The sequence below is a fragment of the Branchiostoma lanceolatum genome, chromosome 11 (assembly GCF_035083965.1).
Source record: "Branchiostoma lanceolatum isolate klBraLanc5 chromosome 11, klBraLanc5.hap2, whole genome shotgun sequence".
NCBI lineage: Eukaryota > Metazoa > Chordata > Leptocardii > Amphioxiformes > Branchiostomatidae > Branchiostoma > Branchiostoma lanceolatum.
The window spans coordinates 4,780,933-4,802,520 of record NC_089732.1 but is presented as its reverse complement, the minus strand read 5'-3'; the positions used below and the strand labels follow the sequence as shown (position 1 = coordinate 4,802,520).

Sequence of the window (21,588 nt, the reverse complement as noted above, 5' to 3'; positions counted from 1 at the left end):
ACAGATATATCTGTCTTGGTGCTGAACACCAGCCACACACTAACATTCCTGTCCTTGGTGCTGAACACCACCCACACACAGGAAAACATAGCTATCCCTTTCTGAACGTTTGTACCTTTACCCAACGCAAATTTTAACACTACTGCGACAGTCAACACTGCCCGTTTCCATGCATGCCTGTTTTATGTGACCCATTATCTAGACTTCTGTTGTGATGTACATGTGTGGTGGTGCTGTAGTCGTGCTAGTGCGACCGTAGCTGGTGACAGAGATGCGCGACGAAGGCGCAGTGCTGGTGCTAGGTCGGCTTGTCCGCGATGTCCCCGCGTCCGTCATTCCGCACACCGTGGTCGTGATGTCCAGCGCTCGGCGTTTTGACCCCGAGTAAGTGGTCAGAAGGATGTCCGGAGTCCCTTGACGACCGATCGCTTTCTTGGTGCAGCTCGAAGACATTGTCTGAGATGGGGAAAATGACATTATTTAGTTGCAGTTGCTTTTCGTATTTCCATCAAAAGCGGCACTACAAAAGTGTCCTCTGATTAAGTTTTGTTATCATCTAAATTGAAATATCAGGTATTCCACTTGTGGTTACAGTAGCAAAAACACATGTAACAGTGCAGCTGTACAATCTAGCAGCAAGTGAAATTAGTACAGTCAAATCGCTACCAATAACCTCCTCTTCATGAAAAACACCTTGCCATGATCGACCCCTAGATCTTTTTCCCATTGAGGCGTTACGAATCCAGTCTATGGAGGAACCGTTTTCTTCAAATTCTCTTAGTGTTCACTATAGACAGACTAAACTTTCTTCCAACACTAAGGTATTAACGGATCAAATTTTCAACGACCAATGTCGCCTTCATCAGGATCAATAATGACCTGTGCTTTTTGGTGGATCCTTCGATAATCTTTCCCACTGACCCGAGCGTTCAGAATTCTGTCTAGTGGCCACCTGTCTACTGTTACCCTTTTCATCAAGTCCCTTGAGTGGACTAAGGTTTGACTACTTTTTGATTTCAAAAAGTGTGAAGGCCCATCACTCACGTCTTTGAAGCTTAACCGGAAATGACGTAAAAACTTTGAAAAACCCACCAGTCACGTCTTTGAAGACCCAACGCTCACGCCTTTGACGCTCAACCGGAAATTACGTTAAATTTGAAAATCCCAACACTCACGTCTGATGCTTAACCGGAAATTGCGTAAAATTCGAAAATCCCAACACTCACGTCTTTGATCCTTAACCGGAAATGACGTAAAAATTCGAAAAACCCCACCACTCACGTCTTTGAAGCTCTGCCGGAAGTGACGCGACATGAAGGCGTAGCAGACGGGGTTGACGCAGCTGTTGAGGTACGTCAGCAGGTGGAAGGTGATGTCCAGCGCGTACACCAGCTCCGTGTGCACGTTCACAAGGGCAAACTTCGACAAGGTCAGAAGGATGAGACGGGGTCCCCAGCACAGAGCGAAAACAAACACCACCACCAGAAGCATCCTCAAGATCTGTGCGTCAGAGGAAGAGATATTTCTTTTATAAGACGTAGCCTACTAGACCAATCAACATTCAGTAAGATCCATACCATTTATCCGTCGAGTTGCAGTTATCCGCCTCTTTAAAAAAAAAGTCGTTTCAGAGATCTCTAGTGCAGGACCCCCCAGATAGACAGGTATGAAGTACATAATACTGGGAGATGTTGCATTCGAGATCTCTTCAGACGTATTTTTTTCGTTTGGCGGATGTATGTGACTTGCCGGATAATTGGAAATAGAGATTATATTCGCGATTCAACTTCACAATCGTAGATTTACGTTTTGGCCTCCATAAATGCAACAGACAAATGCGACATGGCTTGCACAAAGAAAAGTGAAACTGTGTTTACACTTACTTTTATCCCTTCCTCATCTGCGAGCACGTGTGCAGACTTGTAGTCGGCCATGCTGGAGTCCCGCTTCATAGCCACCCGTTTCCTCCTGCTGGCGGCCAGCGACTTGTCAGGCTCATCAGAAGACGTCCTGGGCCTCCCTCTGCACGACAGCGTCCGGCGGAAGCTGCGCAGACGTTCCAAGATGCGCGTGCCCCGGTCTTCATCCTCGGATTCCTGCTGTAGGAGCAGGGGGTGGTCAAGGGTGTCCGCGTCCGTGTTACGCCGCTGTCCCAGCCGCTCTTGTCGGCGAGAAGCGTCCAAATCCAGCGGGAGAGACCTGTATTTTCTCAGCAGATCTTTCGATGATTTTCGTTCGGGTCTTCCACCTTCCTTCACGGACAAGAGCACCTCTTCTCCCGAATCTTCTCTGTCTACCGTCGTGATCTCCTCGTTCGAAGCTGAAGGAGGGTTGTAGGAATTTCTGGGGCTGAGTTCGTATCCCCTGTTAACCTTCCCTACTTCTATCCCTCCCGCTTTGTCTCTCTCGTCGGTTGTGTTAGCTGTGGAGAGGTTAGCGCTGATGTGCGGCAATGCTATGAAGTCCTCCAGTGTTTCCCGCCGTACGAGCGACCCGCTGTTTTTATCTTCATCCGCCTCCACCGTCACTCTCCGCCTGAGCACCTGGAATGATTGAATGATTGAATGAATGATTTATTTACTTGTAAAACATAGCAACCATAGGACTAGAAATAGTCATGCTTTTAAGTACCAGAGTTATCAGCCAAGGATTGATGTGTTCAAAAATTCGTATTTTCCGACAACCATAGTAGAATCAAGTACTGTAGGAGCATTCTCACTAAATAGCTTTAAAGAACGGTTGCAGTCAGATATGCGAAGACTATGAGCAACAGACCGGTCGGTGTAATATAACCAGCTGCTGCCGCGCCGCTTGTGTGTTACGCCTAATGGCGATTATATCGGCTAACGTTATATAGATACAGATACAGAACCAATCGAGATCGGCTGGATTGTGCGATAGTTACAATTGAGAGTGCACACTTACAGTCGTTTTGTCTCTTAGATTACAATTGTAAGAATTGGATTGGATTGCAGAAAATTTGTATTGAAGCGACATTCATATCAATATCGCCATCCAAATAATACAATATACCCACCAGGTTTTACAGGTTGAAGATCAAATTAGATAGAAGAAGGAATAGATTATTCTCGGACTGATAGACACATGCAAGCAAACTCGGTTGCCAGAGATCTTAGTGCAGTGATATTCATTGTGTTCGATCACAGTATGTCGGCATTTAAACTTTACAACTTCATGTTGCTGAAAGCGATAAGAAAGCTTTAACTTCTATGTATAAGATTGTTCATCTTGGATTCGGCTTGTGACACATAGGTCAGCACGTTTCCTTGCTATTTCAGTAGCAGAGCACATTTTAGGGAGATGTTGCTAGCCCTTCACCTTTCACGTACTTGAAGGACCTCTTCGAACACGGGACCCCCATCTTACGTCCCTCCCGAAAGATGGATGCAGTCTCATACAACCGAGATACCCTTCCCAGAATTTGAAACAGGGTTACTCCCAGTTACAAATTAAAATGGAACCAGGCGGTCAACTGTGAGGCTGCTACCAGTTGAGCTCAACTATGAAGCTGCTACCAGTTGAGCTACATAGACATCCCTAGCCCTTCTATGTAGACACCTTGTATTACATGATTACAATACGTCATACCTTCCTGCGTCTCTTCAGGATCTCCCGGATGATGCGGCCGTACGACATCCCCATGGTTGCCATGGGCAACACGAAGAGGAGGAGTAGGCCGTAGATGGAGTAGAGCTGCCGGTGGGTCTCGGTCGGCCACACCTGCTGGCAGTGGTAGATGATCTCACCTGTGCCCCAGTCGTACTCAACCAGCGTCTAGAAAGATTAAAACAATGTTATATTATAATGGGAGCTCATCTGTGTTAGTAGTAATCATAATACAATGCTAAACTTTCTTCCAACACTAAGGTATTCACTGATCTAATTTTCACATTTTATATGTTTACTTGTGTGTGGATGGAGTTCAGTATGCACCAGGGACAGTTATGTTTGCCTGTGCGTGGATGGCGTTCAGTACCAAGGACAGGTATGTTTGCCTGTGTGTGGATGGCGTTCAGTATCAAGGACAGATGCGTTTGCCTGTGCGTGGATGGTGTTCAGTATCAAGGACAGATGCGTTTGCCTGTGCGTGGATGGTGTTCAGTATCAAGGACAGATGCGTTTGCCTGTGCGTGGATGGCGTTCAGTACCAAGGACAGATGTGTCTTCCTGTGTGTGTGGATGACATTCAGTGCCAAGGACAGGCATGTTTATTTGTGTGAGGATAGCATTCTGCACCAAGGACAGCTATCTTTATTGTGTTCAGCACCAAAGACAGGTGTATTTACCTGTGTGTAGACGGCACCTTGGTTGGTAATTTGAATGATTTTATCGCCTAAACGGCAAGCTAATTAAGTGTGCTTGCAATAGAAAGCCTGACATATCCAGATAGATACTGTTTGTTTTATGAAACGTTTAAAGAAAGTTTGAGACCTTACTGGTATCTCTACTCTTTACCTTTCCTCTTTTTTACTGCCAGACTTGATACACACATGAGAGGCGCGAAAGAGGAACTCATCATTCGTGAACAACAGGAGAACAAGTACATTATTCAAATTAAGTCAGACACTTGTCACTAGTTTGTTAATGAAGGTAACCTATATCTTCCTTTTTTACTGACCTGTGAGACGAGTGCGGGACTGGCCAGGAGGAAGGAGACGATCCAGATGGCCGCGATGAGCAGGCGAGCACGGCTCACGGTGAACACGCTCCGGATCTGCATCGGGTAGATGATGGCGAAGTACCTGCAACGGGACGGACACAGGTCACATTTCTACTTATCGAAAAGAGCAGGGGCCCTTCCCGGTGTGAGTGGTTCATGACCATACATATCAATGGCCGCATCTGGGGCAATTGTCGTATTGGGGTCACCTTGGTGCCAAATGGCAGCCTCCAGACCCTTGTGGCTCAGCCCTGATCGGGGTAGCAGTCGGCCAACCAAACAATGCTGTACGACAGCGTCCTGTCAGCTGATAACTGGGTTCGAATCCTGTCATGCCACCGATCTTGTGCCCTTTGAAAAGTCACCTTACACGACGTTCTTCACTCCACTTAGGTGTAAAAATGGATACCTGACTTCAGTTGGGGAAGTAAAAGGCGGTGGAAGTTTTAATCCGCCTTCCAATACCATGCCCTAGACATGCCCCACTGCCCCTACAGCCTAAAAAAGGCTATGGGACTACCTTTACACATTTTTCACACAGGTCAACATAGTGGTATTCAAACATAAAGGACGACCTTACAATATATAGAGGTTCACGGATTAAAACTCTGCATGATGAAAGTCACCCTATTTTGCATTCTAAACACACGGAGCATCACTGACAAAACATCCTCAAATGTGTCCTTGCGTCTTGTTAAAATCACCATGACGTGAATATATTACGTTTACATAAGAGTCACTCATGATGACTCTAGATCGGCAGCAGGAAAAGGGAAGCGTGAGGCGAATAGACAACCGGCCACTCAGCACTCATCAACAACAGCTCTTTGATGTATGCCAGGAACAGGTCAAATCGGAGTCACATCACCTGCAGAATATCTTACACTTTACAGATACTCAACTCTGCTGGTTCGTTTCAAAGGTTGTATTTCGGCAGGATCTTACCGTTTTTGCTAACCGGTTTGCGCGCGTTAGAGTGTTTAACGGGGAAGTACATGTAATTTTGCGTCCTTGAGAGCGCCACCTCTATATCTATAGTTAGGGTGTTTAATGGGGAAGTACAGGTACATGTATGTCAGTTTTATGAGCAATGTTCTAATCGTCCTTGGGAGCGCCGCCTCTATCCATGGAGAAAATTATTAATCACTAATTTTGCTCGAGTAAGGGTGTTAAACGGGGAGGTACATGTATGTCAGTTTTATAAGCAATGTTCTAATCGTCCTTGGGAGCGCCGCCTCTATCCATGGAGAAAATTACTAATCACTAATGTTGCTCGAGTTAGGGTGTTCAACGATGGAAATATGTCTGTTTTGTAATCTTTCTTCTAAGCTTCTTTCCTTAGCCTTGCTGTTAGGCTTGGACGGTGTCAAATTAAATTCTCTGTATGAAGAAAGTGAAACTGAATTTTCAGGTCTTATGGTGTTTAACAAAAAACTCGTTTCTCTTTGGTAAGCCATTTTAAAGCGTCATTCATATCTTTTCTTTTAAGCATATTTTATCAGCATACATTACGTTCATCAAATGCCGTTTACAAAGAAAGAAAAACTGATCAAATTAGGACGTTAAATCTTCATAAGATGTAATTTGGGTGCATAACGATGAAACATTTCATAACATAAACCACTTTCCTTCCTCCGTTTGTTCTGCGAGACCTGTTCTACTTCGTCTACATTACATCGTTTTAATGTTCTTTGAAAAGAAAGTGAAACTGCGTTAAGTACAATTTACCCAACGTAATTCACAAAGCGAAAGTGTTGATATTCCCTGGTGACATCAAAGTAACCTGATCCACTTATGTATGCACGGCGTTATTCTAACCTTTGTAGAACGCCGATAACAGCGCAGACTGGCTCGTTCTGACGCAGGGAGCTCTCAGGAGAACACCAGCTGTAGTTATGAATCAGCTTCAGATAAAGGTGTAATGACAAGATCTGTCAGAGTAAACACGTGCTACGTGTCGTGCGTGAGCGGACCGCTGATTAGTCAACATGGAAATTTGTCTGGACTGCAGGGAGTCGTGATTTAACATCCAACAAGCTGGCGTTGCGTCGATGAAGGTTAGACATCAAGGAAATGAGATGCTGAATACAAAGAAGACTGAGTGAATGAATGAATGTCACTGACGAAAGACAGAGGATGCTGGTGTTGAGTACATGAAGGTTAGACATCCAGGTAATGAGATACTGAACACAATGGTGACTGAGTGAATGGCAATAGTGAATGGAACTGACGAAAGACAGCGGATGCTGTATGAAACGTGCTTCAGTAAAGCCCCCCTCTCACTGGACCCGCGGCACGCTGGCGACGTCGCTGTGTCCTAAACTGGCCTTGTGTTACTCTTGACTTTATAATGGGAATATCATTCAAAACGTACAAGTATGGCCAAAAAGACCAAAAAAAACACAAAGCTTAAAAAAATCGTTTTTTGTCGATGAAAGTGAAAGTGTCTTCGATCGGCCGCAGCGACGTCGCCAGCGTGCCGCGGGTGCAGTGAGAGGGGGGCTTTAGACATCCAGGTAGTGAGATACCCGACACAAAGGTGACTGAGTGAATGAATGTCACTGACGAAACACAGCGGGTGCTGTATGGAACGTGCTTGAGTAACTTGGCGTTGGTTTACCCGTAACAAGGTAACGCCGTTCCTAGATTAAGCAAAGGTTAGAACTAAATCATGAAATCATATTCAGACCCATTCTTCAAGATAAAGGATACCGCCTTGGGTAAGAGACAGGGCCTTAAGGATTGTCGAACTTTATTTCTCATCACGTACACATTAACCACACAACGTAAGACTTAAGACCTGTGTCACAGGACACTAAGCATCAATTGCATGTGTGCAAATTTTGAACGGGCAGGGTTTTCTCATGTTTGGTAATAAGCGGATCTACGTTTGCGATTGAAACAATGGGGTGTGCGGGCAGAAGCGGGCAGAAGCGTTTCCACAGTGGTTTTAAGTTCGCAATGAAGAGATCACCGTGAAAACCACGTATTGTGAACTACCGCTGAAATTTCAACTTTAACATAATACTTCAAGGCATGTAAAGCGATGCCAATCTTGGCCCTACACTTCCCATTCGTCTCTGACAAAGTAGACCTTTTTAAATTGTACTTAACTTGACTATGTAACAAGGTGTGTGTGCTGACGCAATTCTTGTTATTTGACTGCAGTTTGCCCACTCAAGCGTTGCAATGACTTTACAGGAGACAAAAACAAACTTCGCGCAAGCCCCTATCTCACTAGACCCGCGGCACGTTGGCGACCTCGCTGCGACCGACCGATTTGGCAGAGCGATCAACGAATTTCATCGATTAAAAATGAATCTTTTTACGCTTTGTGTGTTTTGGTGTCTTTCTAGTCATATTTAAACGTTTTGCATGATATTCCCATTATTAAGTCAAGGATAACACAAATACGATGTACATGTAGGATACAGCAAGGTCGCCAACGTGCCGCGGGTCCAGTGAGATAGGGGCTTAAATAACACCTCTTTGCAATCGATAACTAGATCAATATCTAAATATTGGAATTCCCTCCACGTGGGGTTAATAGGTTGACCCTGATTCATGTCGACAGGTTCCTTCATCTGTTGATCGCGCCTGGGGTTCTACTTTTATTTCTATCTGTCAAGAAAAAAACTGGATTGATTTATCCGATCTGGTCCTTCTCTTCTTAACCGCTAGCCATGAAACCACTTGGTCCTTTATATATTATGTAGTAGTTACTGTCGGAGGTTTTTTTAAAATACGTTATTAGAAGTGTTTGTTTGATCATTCTGAGACGTGTAGTGCCAACATCTTTAGCGGAATCTCTCTGTTATGCCCCCTTTCTGCTGAGTCAGCGACTCTTGAGCTGCCAGAACTCTCAATGGTTGTTCTTCTTGGTTTCAGTAGCAGGGTATATGTTTACAGGGATGGGTTGCTAGCTCTTCCCCTTCAACGTGCTCGAGGCACCTCCTCGAACACGGGACCCCCATTTTACATCCAAAAGACGGGTGCAGCCCCAACCGAGATACTCTTCCCAGGATTGAACCGGGGTCTCCCAGCAGTTATCAACTAATAGGAACCAGCACTGCACGAAATGGCCTCGGATCCTGACGTATCCTCAGATCCGTAAGAATCCGGACGGATACGGGGGCCGTATTGTACTAAAACCACTCAAATTTACCTAGACTCTAACCTACATCGGCAAGTGGTTCCGGATCCCGTTTCTCCTGTCCGGATGCGTCAGGATCCGAGGCCATTTCGTGCAGTGCAGGTTCTCAACTGTGAGGCTGTTGCCAGCTGAGCCACAAGGACATCCCTGCTTAAGTAGTGTACTTTGTAGTTTTTTGTGTGCTTTCCTGTCCTTCAAATCAAATCTCATACAAATCCTATTCCAGTCGATCAAAGGGACATCCCTGCTTACGAAGTGTATTTTGTAGATTTGTTTTTGCTTTCCTGTCCTTCACATCAAATCTCATACAAATCCTATTCCAGTCGATCAAAGGGACATCCCTGCTTACGAAGTGTATTTTGTAGATTTGTTTTTGCTTTCCTGTCCTTCACATTAAATCTCATACAAATCCAATTTCCGTGGCTCAAAGATCTGCGTCCAGCGGAGGCCTGAGTGGCGGAATACCAAAGGTTACTGGACGGAAGCAATTAAGACAGGATGAAAGAGTCGTTTTAGTGTCTGTTTGTTGAAGAAAATTTGTTTGAGTAGTTGTTATGACGACGCGTATAACTACGTCCACTAGTTTGCTGCAGAATTGATCTGTATGATTGTGATCAAAGGGGAGATGTCTGGTCATTAAAGCTGGCGCCCTTAGAAGACTTGGATCGTGACTGGCTACAGTAGTATTAAGCCTTAAAGTCAAGGATGTTTGCCTGATTTCATTCATCAGACTTGCGCATATTGTTGTCGCAAAACCGGAACACGCACGCGCACATTACTCTTCGCTCGTTCGCCCTCGTTCGTTCGTTTGTTCGTTCGTTCAGACCCTTGCAGTGCGTGGGGACACATAGGTCAGCAAGTAGCAGGGGATATTTTTGCATGGAGGAGTTGCTAGCCCTTCCCCTTAGTCCTTAACGCGCTCGAGGCACCTCTTCGAACACAACACGTCCCTTCCGAAAGACGGGTGCAGCCCCAACCGGGTTTCCCTTCCCAGGATTGAACCGGGGTCTCCTAGCTAGCAACTCATTGAAACCAAAATTTCAGTTGAGCTACTACAGGGACATCCCTTTGCGAGATTTCACTCTACTTTGCGCTTCTTTCTTGCCCCCAAACCGGTACTTACAAGAGCGCATTATTCATGGCCGCCTGAGTACACTCAGCAATTCGCCGGAATACAGCGCAATTATATCGGTGTACATGGCAATTTTACGGGTATGCTTACTAGTTAAGTTGTTAAGTATACCCTTAAAATTGCCACGTAAACGAATAAGATTGCAGTGCATTCGGTAAAGTATACTTAGGCAGTCCTGTTTTTTTATTCCGAACTAAAGTATCTAGTATAGTTCTTCTATGACAGAGTTGTCTATAAGTGGAGCTCCTTCGGAAGATGAGGTATCAAATGAATGAAGCTCATCAGATACAATCATTGAAAATCACAGTGTTGCCACTGACTTAAAAACCATTGAAATTCATTAAAAAGAGATTTCCAGTGATTGCGCCAAACCGGCACCTGTTTAAGCCACTTTGCGAATGGCTTTCGCAATTTGGCGCAGGTAGGCGCAGCCCAGTGAGAAGCCCGCTTTAGCCTTTCTAATAGAACCTTTTCGTACCTTCGTCCTACTTTGATTCCCTTTGGGACAGAGTCGCTCTCTAACATTTGCCATTTCCATCGCGGGTCGATAGATTTTGACCCCAAGGCTTCTTAAAGATGCATGTATTCTGCTTAAATGGCTACGATTCACGGTAAGACCTTATCCGCGCTCCCATCCAATCTGAGCGAGATGTACGGCGCTGTTACCGAGTCACATCACACCTGAATAAACGAGTCGCCGAGATTTTGTCGGGTAATATTCGACTCCTTATCCGTCAACGTTTGGAGGATTACGGTCTGACAGGTGTGAGGGGAATACTGAACGGTGACGTCATCGTTACAAGGTTTCCCGTGATTGTCTGATACCATACGATCATGTATATTGTGGCGGCGAGTGGCGAGGCTAGTGGACACGAGATCGGAGGTCGCGGGTTCGATCCCTGATATTCCTGGCTAGACGGTGGATCCTTATTCACTCGTGTTAAATAGGTGCCTGGCTTTAGTTGGGGGTGGGGGGGGGGGTGGTAAAAGGCGATGGAAGGTCAGAGTGGTTGACAGCCCACACCTCAAAAAGGCTGCGTAGAGACTCCAACTTGCAACACTGTGCCCAAGACGAATTGATTTTACAACCCACTGCCTTGCGGCCTCAAAGCCTATGGGACCGTTAACTTTTATTTTATCTTTATGATTATGTGCCCCTGTCTGTACTATAACGTTTACATAATCATCTGATATAATTGTGATAAACTATTTCGCTAAACGTAATAACGACTTGTAAATTGATGTAATATTGATGTTCAAACGTACATTCAATGTCTAGAGAAGACCTTGTAAGTGATTGTGATTTTGAAGTTCAAACGTACATTCAGTGTCTAGAAAAGAGGTTCTAGAAAAGACGGCACGTGTACTTTCAAAATTAAACCCCCCGTAAAAGAAAACAACTTGATGCCTTGATTAACAATGATAATATTATCAATTAGACATTAAATGTTCTTCAGTGATCATAGATGGCAGGGTCTGATTAGCAACAATAGCACGTTCTGCAGACAAAGTGGATGGAAAATCTGGACATCAAGATGTGCAAGGTTCAATACTTTGGTTTCTCACAGACGGTTTTGAGACTAATGTCTTTTCACTGTTTTTCCCCTCTTCCTAAATCTACTAAGCCTTCATTTGATACAGGGTAAGACGATAACGCTTATGCGAAAATGGTTCTCTGGAATTGGGTATTAAGGTTCTCTCTATGCAATAACTAACAATTAGCTGACAGCGTTTCGGTAGGCTTTCTTCTACATTCCTCAGGGCAATACCACTCAGCGGTGGGAATTCGAACCAGCCAGCATTGCCCTGAAGAAGGTGCCAGAAGGGCTACGGGACCGCTAGCGGGTAATTGGTATTGGCTGTGCGGAAAGAACCTGAATATCCAGCGATTAACCAACCTGATGAAACTGTCAGCGGACTCTTTGAAATGTTTCAGTTTTGAAGCCCTGTGAAGACGATGTTGATTTTTACGGCACCGGGCGCTCATGCCAATAAGGGGGAAACCGACGGAGATTAGAATTGTCAAAGGCACGTATTTTCATGTACGGAGTTTTGTTTTCGGTGTGTCTGTCTGTCTGACTGTTTGTTTGTTTGTTTGTTTGTTTGTTTGTTTGTTTGTGTGTCCTTAGTTAGTTGCATGCACTGTTGTGACTGCTTTCCACATGCTAGACACGTCAGGGAATCTGACAGGTTAGTCAAAGGCCCCAGAATAGGTTATCTCATTTCCTGTCTTCAATTTTCTACTATTTGCAATGTCTTAGTGATGCCTTATGACAGGTAGTGGAGAAATGTATCAGACAGACTCAGCGAGATATTCACAATGATGAGCAAAGCAAAAATATTATACAGAGACTAGACACATTTCGCGGAGGTGTGAGGTCTTCGATTTCTTTTTCTTGGAGGTCAAAGTTTTGCTATTGAAAAAGAAAAGTGAAGTAAAGCCATCCTCAGATTCGGAACCATTAAGAGACTGTCCTAGTTTTTCCTACTGAGTGAGGGAACATAATTCTATTACAGAACTCTATGGGAGCCATAATGAACGAATGAAGACCGTGAATGGCCAGACCAATTATAGTATAGGTCATCGAAAAAGATAATTAGATTTTATATCTTGCATCTAGAAACAGTTGGCTATGACGAATATTGACATAAAGGAGTAAACAAACATAGCATCTACTAACATTATTACTCCAAGGTACGTAATTCCGCCACCCAGAAAAGATACGACCAAACAGATCTCCAACCCAACGTCAACCAGTGTAATGCACTCCTGTGTATCTAATCTGTGCATACCTGGGGGTGCTGCACTAGACATTTCTCAAACACCCTGTTTTTAAAAGTGGCGGATATATGTAACCCGGCGGATTAATGTTAATGGGAGCTACATGAGACAGAAAATATGTGATGAGAAAAATTTCAAATTTCAAAGTGGTAGACCAGCGGCTCGGTAGCCTGGAAACTTGGGGGAAACGTTAGAAAAGATTCCAATAAAAACCACTGAGTGTGAAAATGAGTTGAGGCGCTCTCCAATGGGCTAATCGCTTCACAAAGTGCGTTATCGAAAACTTTATCAATGAACTTTATCAAATTTCCTTCGGTGAATGCGCAATTTAGACTAAAGATTAGCTGATGGAAAATTGAATCGTGTCTCACCTTTCTATGGAGATGCAGGTGAGCGTGAGGACGGAACAGATGACGGACAGAAACTGCAGGAGCGCCGTGGCCTTACACAGGAAGCCGCCCAGCTCCCAGGACGGCAGGAAGAACTCCGCCGCCTTGACGGGCACGCACAGCGCCACGATCAGCAGGTCCGCCGTGGCCAGGTTCCCCAGGAGGTAGTTGGTGGTGGAGCGGAGCCGCCGGAAACGCGCCACGGAGAAGACCACCAGCACGTTCCCGACGGTGCCGAGCAGGAAGCAGACGGCGTAGGTTAGGATGGTGGGGACGGAGACGGGCAGGTTCCCCAGGATGGCGGCTGCGCCCACGTACGGCTCGGGAACGGTCCCGTTAGACTCCGTCGAGTTACTAACGTTCATTACGTTCCAGTCGAATTCACTGTCAGCGGCCGCCATTTCAATCAACTGAGGCGCAAAGTGAGATACAATTAATGCTGCCCCTGTGCAATATAGAACCGACACGTAGCAGACATCAGCAGTGCGGAACACACATGTAGACGTGCGATAGCAAACAAAGCAGGTCCGCGAAAAAAACACGATAAAGTCTCAAAGCGTTAAAAAAACGACGCGACAACAGCTCGCGCGTCACAGTCACATCCACATTCACAATCAATGATGAATCATCTACTGTCAGTGTTATGATTGTTGCAATTGATTCAACAGAAGCTGTTTAACAGGGTTTACCCGAAAAGGTTATCTCTGTATTAAAGTTTTGTTCGTTAGACCGTCAATCAACGACGACGACGACGATGATTAACGACAAGTGCTCGCTATCAGAAATTGAAGGTTCCCGTAAAGTGGCGTAAAAATATACAGAGATGTGAAGGACGGTAAGTAATTCAGTACCATCACGCTTCACAATTCAAGGTGAAGTTGGAAAAATATGTACATGCATATTAGAACACCCACTCTTTCTTTGACACTTGAATATATGATCGCAATCTAAAAACTCCTTACCTGGATTGCAGAGCTGTCCCGATAGTTGTGGGAACTGATTCTGGTCTTGATGAGCGAGCACGAAGAAGTGGCATGTACGCACGGAACAGTCGCTGGGACGACTCTTCAGCATCCTTTATATAACATCCGCACAGATATGGGGACATCACCAAATATGGTGTATTACACGTAGCCTGTCGTTTTCGTCGACCCGTAGATTATGCACATGAGCGCGTAACGTCGTGCGCGTCCACAAAGAAGCACTTCAAAGAAAGGACCACAACATTTCCTGGCCGGACTTTTTAATTCGAAAGCATTAAGGCCATGAAAAATGGAGGTTACATTTTAGACAGCGTTTGTTTGTGTGTGTTTGTGTTTCTTTTGGTCAACAAGATAACTCAAGAGCGGCTTGGTTTTATATTTGGCGTGATGGGAGGTTGTGAAAAAAACTGAAAATGATGAGATTTTGGGCCCCTTAGCGGCTTCTCTAGGTACTGCAGCGGAATGTCCAGCTTTGATATCTCGTGTCTGAGTGGTAGATAGGTCTTGTGCTCGGAAAGAAGTGACGTTAGTTTGGACCCCTAGCGGCTAGTTCCTGAACTGCAGGGGCATTTTTGTTAAAAGTTTGCAAAGGTGATAACTGAAGAAAGGAACAACAGATTTCGATGATTCTTTGTTTGCAGGTAGCTTAGACAGAGATGCACACCATATCTATCTATCTATCTATCTATCTATCTATCTATCTATCTATCTATCTATCTATCTATCTATCTATCTATCTATCTATCTATCTATCTATCTATCTATCTATCTATCTATCTATGTATCTATGTATCTATCTATCTATCTATCTATCTATCTATCTATCTATCTATTTATCTATCTATCTATCTATCTATCTAATCAAAGTCAAATTAGCAATGATGACACAGTTGCTCTAAGCTCTAATTGGCCAACATGCGTCCGTAGATTACAAACCCGAGGGCCATTCCTTATAAGGTAAGGGAGAGAGATTCATCCGGACTGATCTGCCATTAACTAAAAAGCAGCCGCAAACCTATGCCGCTGGTTAAGAAAACCATTTAAGCACTTAGACCAACAAACGTCCAGGTACGTTTTACATTAAGTGTTTTTGTAGGCCTTCTTATATTTAATCACATGCGGCTTTCCAACCCAGAGGCTTGCGTCAATGCGGCGCGTTTAAGGTTCTGTCAGAGAAAGATTTCCGACCTCGCACCTTTGAAAATTAGAATTTAGAGGACAAATCAAGGCAGAACGTATATTCTCCTGCTGATAAGCGACACGGAGACAGAAAGAAACCTCCATGGGGAGGAAAAAACGACACGGAAACAAGCATTCATTACTCGTCACCCCGACCCTACCAAGGATATGCCCCATGCGATTCCCAAGCGTCGTTCTATCATGAATCCCCATGGCGACCAGAACAAGAAGTTACGAGCAATGACGCCGGCTGTGTGTCCCATCTACATTTATATTACTTCTCCATGGAGTCTGCCCGCGTTAGTATTTCTGATTTTGTCAGAAAGGTCGCAGAACAAGGTGAGGTAGAATGGCGCGATGCTGATAGAAGAAACGAACGTTACAGGAAGACGACCTTCCCTAAATCGATGCATTTATCTGTCGTCTTTTCTTTACTTGAACGGCGCCAGTGACCGTGAGTTCGGCTGGAAGGTAAAGAAAAAATGGATGCATCAGATTTAGCATTAATCTATTGGACTGTGGGGAAGTCCCTGGTAGCAGCCTCACAGTTACGCTCCTGGTTCCAATTAAATGGTAACTGGGAGATCCAGGCTCAATCCTGGATAGGGCAACCAGGTTGGGACTGTACCTTTCCGAAGGGATGTAAAATGTGTTCAACTCCCTCGAGCACCTTAAAGGGGAAGGGCTAGCGTCCCCTCTCTGCAGAAATCTACTCTAGCTGCTACTGATACAGCAAGGAAGACACTACAACGGTCTAAACGAACGAACGAACGAACAATAAGACTGTGAGAATCTTATCCAAATGTCACGTATATGTCAAAGGTTTTACATCAGTCATTCGTAAAGGTTGGTTGATTGGTTGGTTGGTTGGTTGGTTGTTTAACATGCCAAGCATGTATTTTTGCTGTTGAAAAATCCATTTGAAGCTTACAGCAACCAAAACTGAGTCTTAGTAGGCACAATCTGCATTTCATTGAATACATCTCATTCTAAGCTTCGGGCATACTAAATACCATGGAGATCCGCCTGTTCTTTGTTCTGGTATCCTCTTTCATTTCAACAAAGATTTCAACAAAAACGCCCCTGCAGTTCCAGAGTAAGCTACTAGGGGCCCAAACATACACCACTTCTTCCTTACATCAAAAGCTATCTGCCGGCAAAAAAAACAAGACCATAGCATGTCCAGGACAAAAAAATACAAAAACCAGACGTTCTGCTGCAATACCAAGGTCATACACCAAAGGGCCGGCCAAAATCGCCCTTGGCCTTTGTAAAACAGACAGACTGACAGATAGACAGACAGGCAGACAGGCAGACAGACAGACAGAGAGACAGATAGACAGACAGACAGAGAGACACATCCAAAACAGCACCTGCATATTAGCGGTAACAATCAATGCAGATTAAAAGCAACTTAGTTCACGCCAGGACAACTCACTCTTGAAATATCTATCAAAACACTTATCAAAGTTCAAATGGCTTCGTAAATATAGTTCTGATAGAAACATGAAAGGATCTACATCATAGACGTTAAGAGGTAGCCATCTGTTGATGTTGATGGGCCTAATTTTAACATCTAAATGTTCCAGATGTTAGCTAAGTCCATGATGATATGTCGTTGCATTTTGGACCGACAATCATTTTACAGCAATGTGAATTTAGTTTCAACTGTTACGCCGAGAAGCTAGTACTAAAAATGACAATCTACTAGCACGATTTTGCAAACCTACCTTGACTTATGATTATTTTGGCAGGTTGATATTGAAAGAAATACCTTCATCACATCGCCTTATTTTTCAACTGAATGTTGTTTGTGGCTGTGCATGCGGCGGTATAAACGAATCAACTTTAATATGAAATTTCTATTTTCGTCTAGAGACTATGATCCTGGCTAAGTCATGAAATACCAATTAAGGCGTTCTAAATTCAAAGGACTCCTCAAAATAAGTTCTAAAAGCATGTTTACCATTTCCACCCAGGAGGTCGAATCCAGTGGTTCTATTTTGGTCTCGTATTTCCGCTGCTCAACAAGAGATGTTGATTTCAGTCGGTGCCATGTTCGGTATTTAATCGCAAACTCTTTAATCATTTATCCGTATGATGGGATACAAACTTTTTTTTTATCTCACCAACCCTGTGTGCAATAGGAATCCTCAGAAGTTAATGGATCTTTGTTCAACGCCAACGTACCTGAGGAAAATTGGCTTCAAAACATGGCATTACAACCAAGTCTTTTGTCCTTATTGTATTTAATAAGCATTGACTTACACTAACAGCATTAAAATCATGATAAATTTAGGTCCGGGTTGGTATGTCACATCAAGAACGCAGATACAAGGTTTCCCGTACACTGGGCACCTTGGAATAAACGCTTCAGAAGAGTGCTGTGTGCAGTGGGAATACTCAGGACAGAAATTAAAGAATCCTTGTTCAACGCCTACTCTTTCCGGGTATCTGAAGAAAATTGGCTTCCAAGAAGCTGGTGTTCTGAACATATTATTATCATTACCATATTCAAGGACAGTCCATCCTAGCACTTTAAAACATATTTCTCGTTGGAGATGCCTTGCATGATATCTTGGTGATTAAGTACTCTCCAAGCGGAGGAGTGGGTCCGGCTGGTTTTTGACGTGTTTTTAGGCGTTTTTGTCGGGGTCTCTACTGTGTCCTGTTTTTTTTTTATCTCACCAACCCGATACAAGCGTCTGAGATTGAAATTCAGTAATCCAGTAGTAAAGACACAATTTTATTCTTCAATTATCATCAACCTATTATGCTATTCAGGGCAGTATTAAAAGTCCGATATCACGATAGAGGTGGAATTCTGTCTGACCAATCGCCAAAGAGAACCTTTGAGTAACGATGGTGGTCAGTAGCAAAGAAGTTTCGTTTTTCAATGATAGCGGATGCTATCTGAAACGTCAGAGTCCCTAGAGAATTTACTTAGTTGATTGCTGATTCATCGACGGCTTACACTGTTGATGATACGTACGACCTTTGCCGATTGATCGCTAGGAGGTCACTGAATTTCAAAAGAGAGTCGAGCGTACTTTTTGCCTGAAAAAGCTACACTATCAAATCGCGCTGTGATCGGAAGACACCCACCGTATTGCTGTCACGTCAAATACAGTGAGACATGGTCGGGCAACCGCCTGACTCAGGCGGCCACCTCCAGTCACAAGCCACATTAAGACTAGTCTGGTAACCATACGGTACCATCGGGAGCTCCCCGGTATCTCTACGGCGCTGTGAGTGGTGCCCATCCGCCCAGACAGATTAGCCCGCTCGAGGGGTGGGTTTACGGGCTTGGCTTAATTAGTTCGCTACATAGAGGCGATGACTCTATATGCCAGCCTACATGCAGGGAGACGGGCTGAGAAAAATCTACCAATGCATAGCAGACTGGGCTGGTAAAACACCCCTGAGCCGACCCGTAGTGACTGGTGATGAGGCTAGATTAAACAGTCTCGTCCATTCTTTACAGTTAGTTAACCCCACCCTGTCCCCAGCAACCACCTGTCTCAGCAACCATTTCCCGTCCGTCTCACTGAGTGGTTGCTGAATCCAGGTTTGCCTGTACGTCCTTCAGACCTCGTAGACTCGTCGGGTGAGCTGTGTTCCTGCTGTGTGAGTCACAGTGTGACGTCGGCTTCATGCTAGTCTGTGTGACAAACTCTCGCTGTTCAGGGCAGTACTAATGGTACCTTACCGCAGAGTGCTGGACTGGGCCGCTTGCAGAGCGATATAATCAGACTAGTCGTCAAGTCATTAGCGTCACTAGAAAGATAGGTCGCCCAACGCTAGCCTCTGCCAGGCTACGTGGATTTACGTGGACCGTCTACGCGGACAGTCGCCTATTGACCCTCTCTCTGTAGCTGACTCCCTTAGCATACTATTTACTCTATTTGGCCAATTTCTACTTTTTTTCTCAGCGATCCACGTAGCCTGGTTGAGGCTAGCCCGACGCGTCTGCTAGCTCTGAATAACATTTTCGGCCGGCACCTTACGGCATGTGTCCTCTCCATCACTGTGCCATTTGCAGAGATCGGCCACAGGTTCCCGGGCTCCGTACACTGTGATAGGATAGATTTTCATGATTCAGGAGAAAATAAGGTCGACTCTCTGGCAATTTTAAAATTCGTCGACTAATGGCGATCAACTGAATGACGACCGTCTACAGTCTGGCGGTGGCTAATGCTACGGTCACAATTTCACCGATGCGCATATGTGTGCACGGGTGTGGTGTAATCCCGACAAGGCCGACCCGAGACACAAATTTGTTCCGATGGAATGCCGGACACCGGAAGGGTACCTCTATGTGTTCTCAAGAGAAGCTCACGGCGCCTATTTCTTACCGGGTCCCGCGTTGATTTTAAAAACTTCCAGGGCCCCGGCCGTGCCCAAAAAATATCTCGGCAGCCGCAAGGCCACGTAAGGGTAACGCCCGAAAGTGCAAAAAAGACGAAAAAGCCCGTGAACTGCCCGGCAGGGCGCCCTTTTCCAATTGTGACCTAAGCATAAAGGTGTGTATAGGGGACGGGGCATACGACCCTCTCCGGGAAAATAAAAGCAGTTGACGTTGTTGTTTTTGTTCATCTATAGTGGCCTAATGGCACAAAAGTCATCAAGTTTCCCTGCTGCTTCTGTAGCAGGGTATATTTTTACATGGAGTAGTTGCTAGCCCTTCCCCTTTAACGTGCTGGAGGTTCCTCTTCGAACACGGGACCCCCATTTTGCATCCCTCCCGAAAGATGGGTGCAGCCCCTAACGAGATGCCCTTCCCATTATTGAACCAGGGTCTCCCACTTAGCAACTAATTAGAACTAGGAGCTCAAATGAGGCTGCTGCCAGTTGAGCTACAGAACATCCCCGATGTTGATGTTACTTCCACCGAATGACTTCAGAGTTCTGAGATGCCCATAGAGTAATGAACAAATCAATGGTCCAATCGTTTCGGCACGACTTCTCCCGCCCACATCCGCCTGAGAGGAGCAGGATTCAAAACGTCAGAAACAAGACATTACAACCGAGCTTCAACCCACGCTCTGTAATAAGTACAACAGCAAGCAGAGTACAGGCGGCAAGAACCTGCCATTCACCCAGGGAGAGATGTTTGAACTAGAATGACAATTGAGCCGCCTGGTGGCACATAGGGTAGAAAGCTACTTTGCTGTTTCATCAGCAGGGTATACATGAACAGGTCGGGTTTGCTAGCCTTTCTCCTTGCGAAAGAAAGCTTGAACTTCCTAGTATAGTGTTATTCATCCTGTAGGGCCTAGTGGCACATAGGTCGGCAAGTTTCCTTTTTGTTTCAGTAGCATGGCACGTATATTTTTCACCTCCTCCAACGCGGGACCCCCGGAAGACGGGCGCAGCCCCAACCGAGATGCCTACCAAGGATTGAACCAGGATCTTCTAGTTAGCAACTAACTATACTGTGAGGATGCTGCTAGGTGAGCTACAGGGACATCCCCAGTGTTCCTGAATGCTAGATTGAAAAACGTTCTGACATTTATTTAGAAAACGAGACGTCGATCTGACCGAACTACGAGTGACAAACGGCTTGGAAACGAATTTATTACTAGCTACAACACCTCTCAGATTTCATTCTGTGAAGTTTAATAAATAGATGAATAAATGTGACCCAATCTCACTTCAATCTCAGAATTCAACTTCTAATTCCAAACGTAGTAGTAGTTTGACCTGATATTCTCACAGACATAACTGTAACTCCACACTATTTGCAGGTCAAACGACTTCTACGTTTGGAATTAGAAGTTGAATTCTGAGATTGAAGTGAGATTGGGTCACACTAAGGGTTGTAGCTAGTAATAAGTTCGTTTCTATGCCGTTTGTTACTTGTAGTTCAGTTATGAAAAAAGGAAAGCGACGATTTACAGCACAAGATACATGGCGATAATCATACTGTGATATTTCAATCAACAAAATGTCAAATGTATATAATTTCATAACGGCATCCACTAGAGTTATTAAAGTATTACCACGATCGAACTCTGTTTGTCCCGGAAAGTAGTTCAAAGTTAGATCGAACGGCAAGTCAAAAGTTCTCCTACCTTGTACTTTGCGTGCGTTTTTACAAAGTAGTCATTAGTGTAACCACCCTGGAAAAGGAGGCCATACAGAAACATGCAATTTCTTTCCACGGGCCAATTTAGCCTCCTCGCGTTAGAGGCTATCCAGTTCACCAGCCTTTATCAAAGGTCCTCCTTTGAAATCATCAAATAGAGACCATCGGAGTGCAACAAATACGCATGAGGTTCATTCATTG

At 44.7% G+C, this 21,588-nt stretch overlaps 1 protein-coding gene across 1 annotated transcript; it reads right to left on the bottom strand.

Annotated features, from left to right (window-relative positions):
- Nucleotides 1-90: 90 nt before the first annotated feature.
- LOC136445143 (gastrin/cholecystokinin type B receptor-like) lies at nucleotides 91-13,623 on the bottom strand. The gene is made up of 6 exons (XM_066443003.1): nucleotides 13,120-13,623; nucleotides 4,640-4,763; nucleotides 3,610-3,795; nucleotides 1,884-2,543; nucleotides 1,282-1,500; nucleotides 91-456 (listed from the first exon to the last, which is right to left on the bottom strand). Exons 1-6 carry the CDS (start codon nucleotides 13,536-13,538, stop codon nucleotides 199-201), a joined length of 1,866 nt encoding a protein of 621 aa, XP_066299100.1. The 5' UTR covers nucleotides 13,539-13,623; the 3' UTR covers nucleotides 91-198.
- Nucleotides 13,624-21,588: the final 7,965 nt, after the last annotated feature.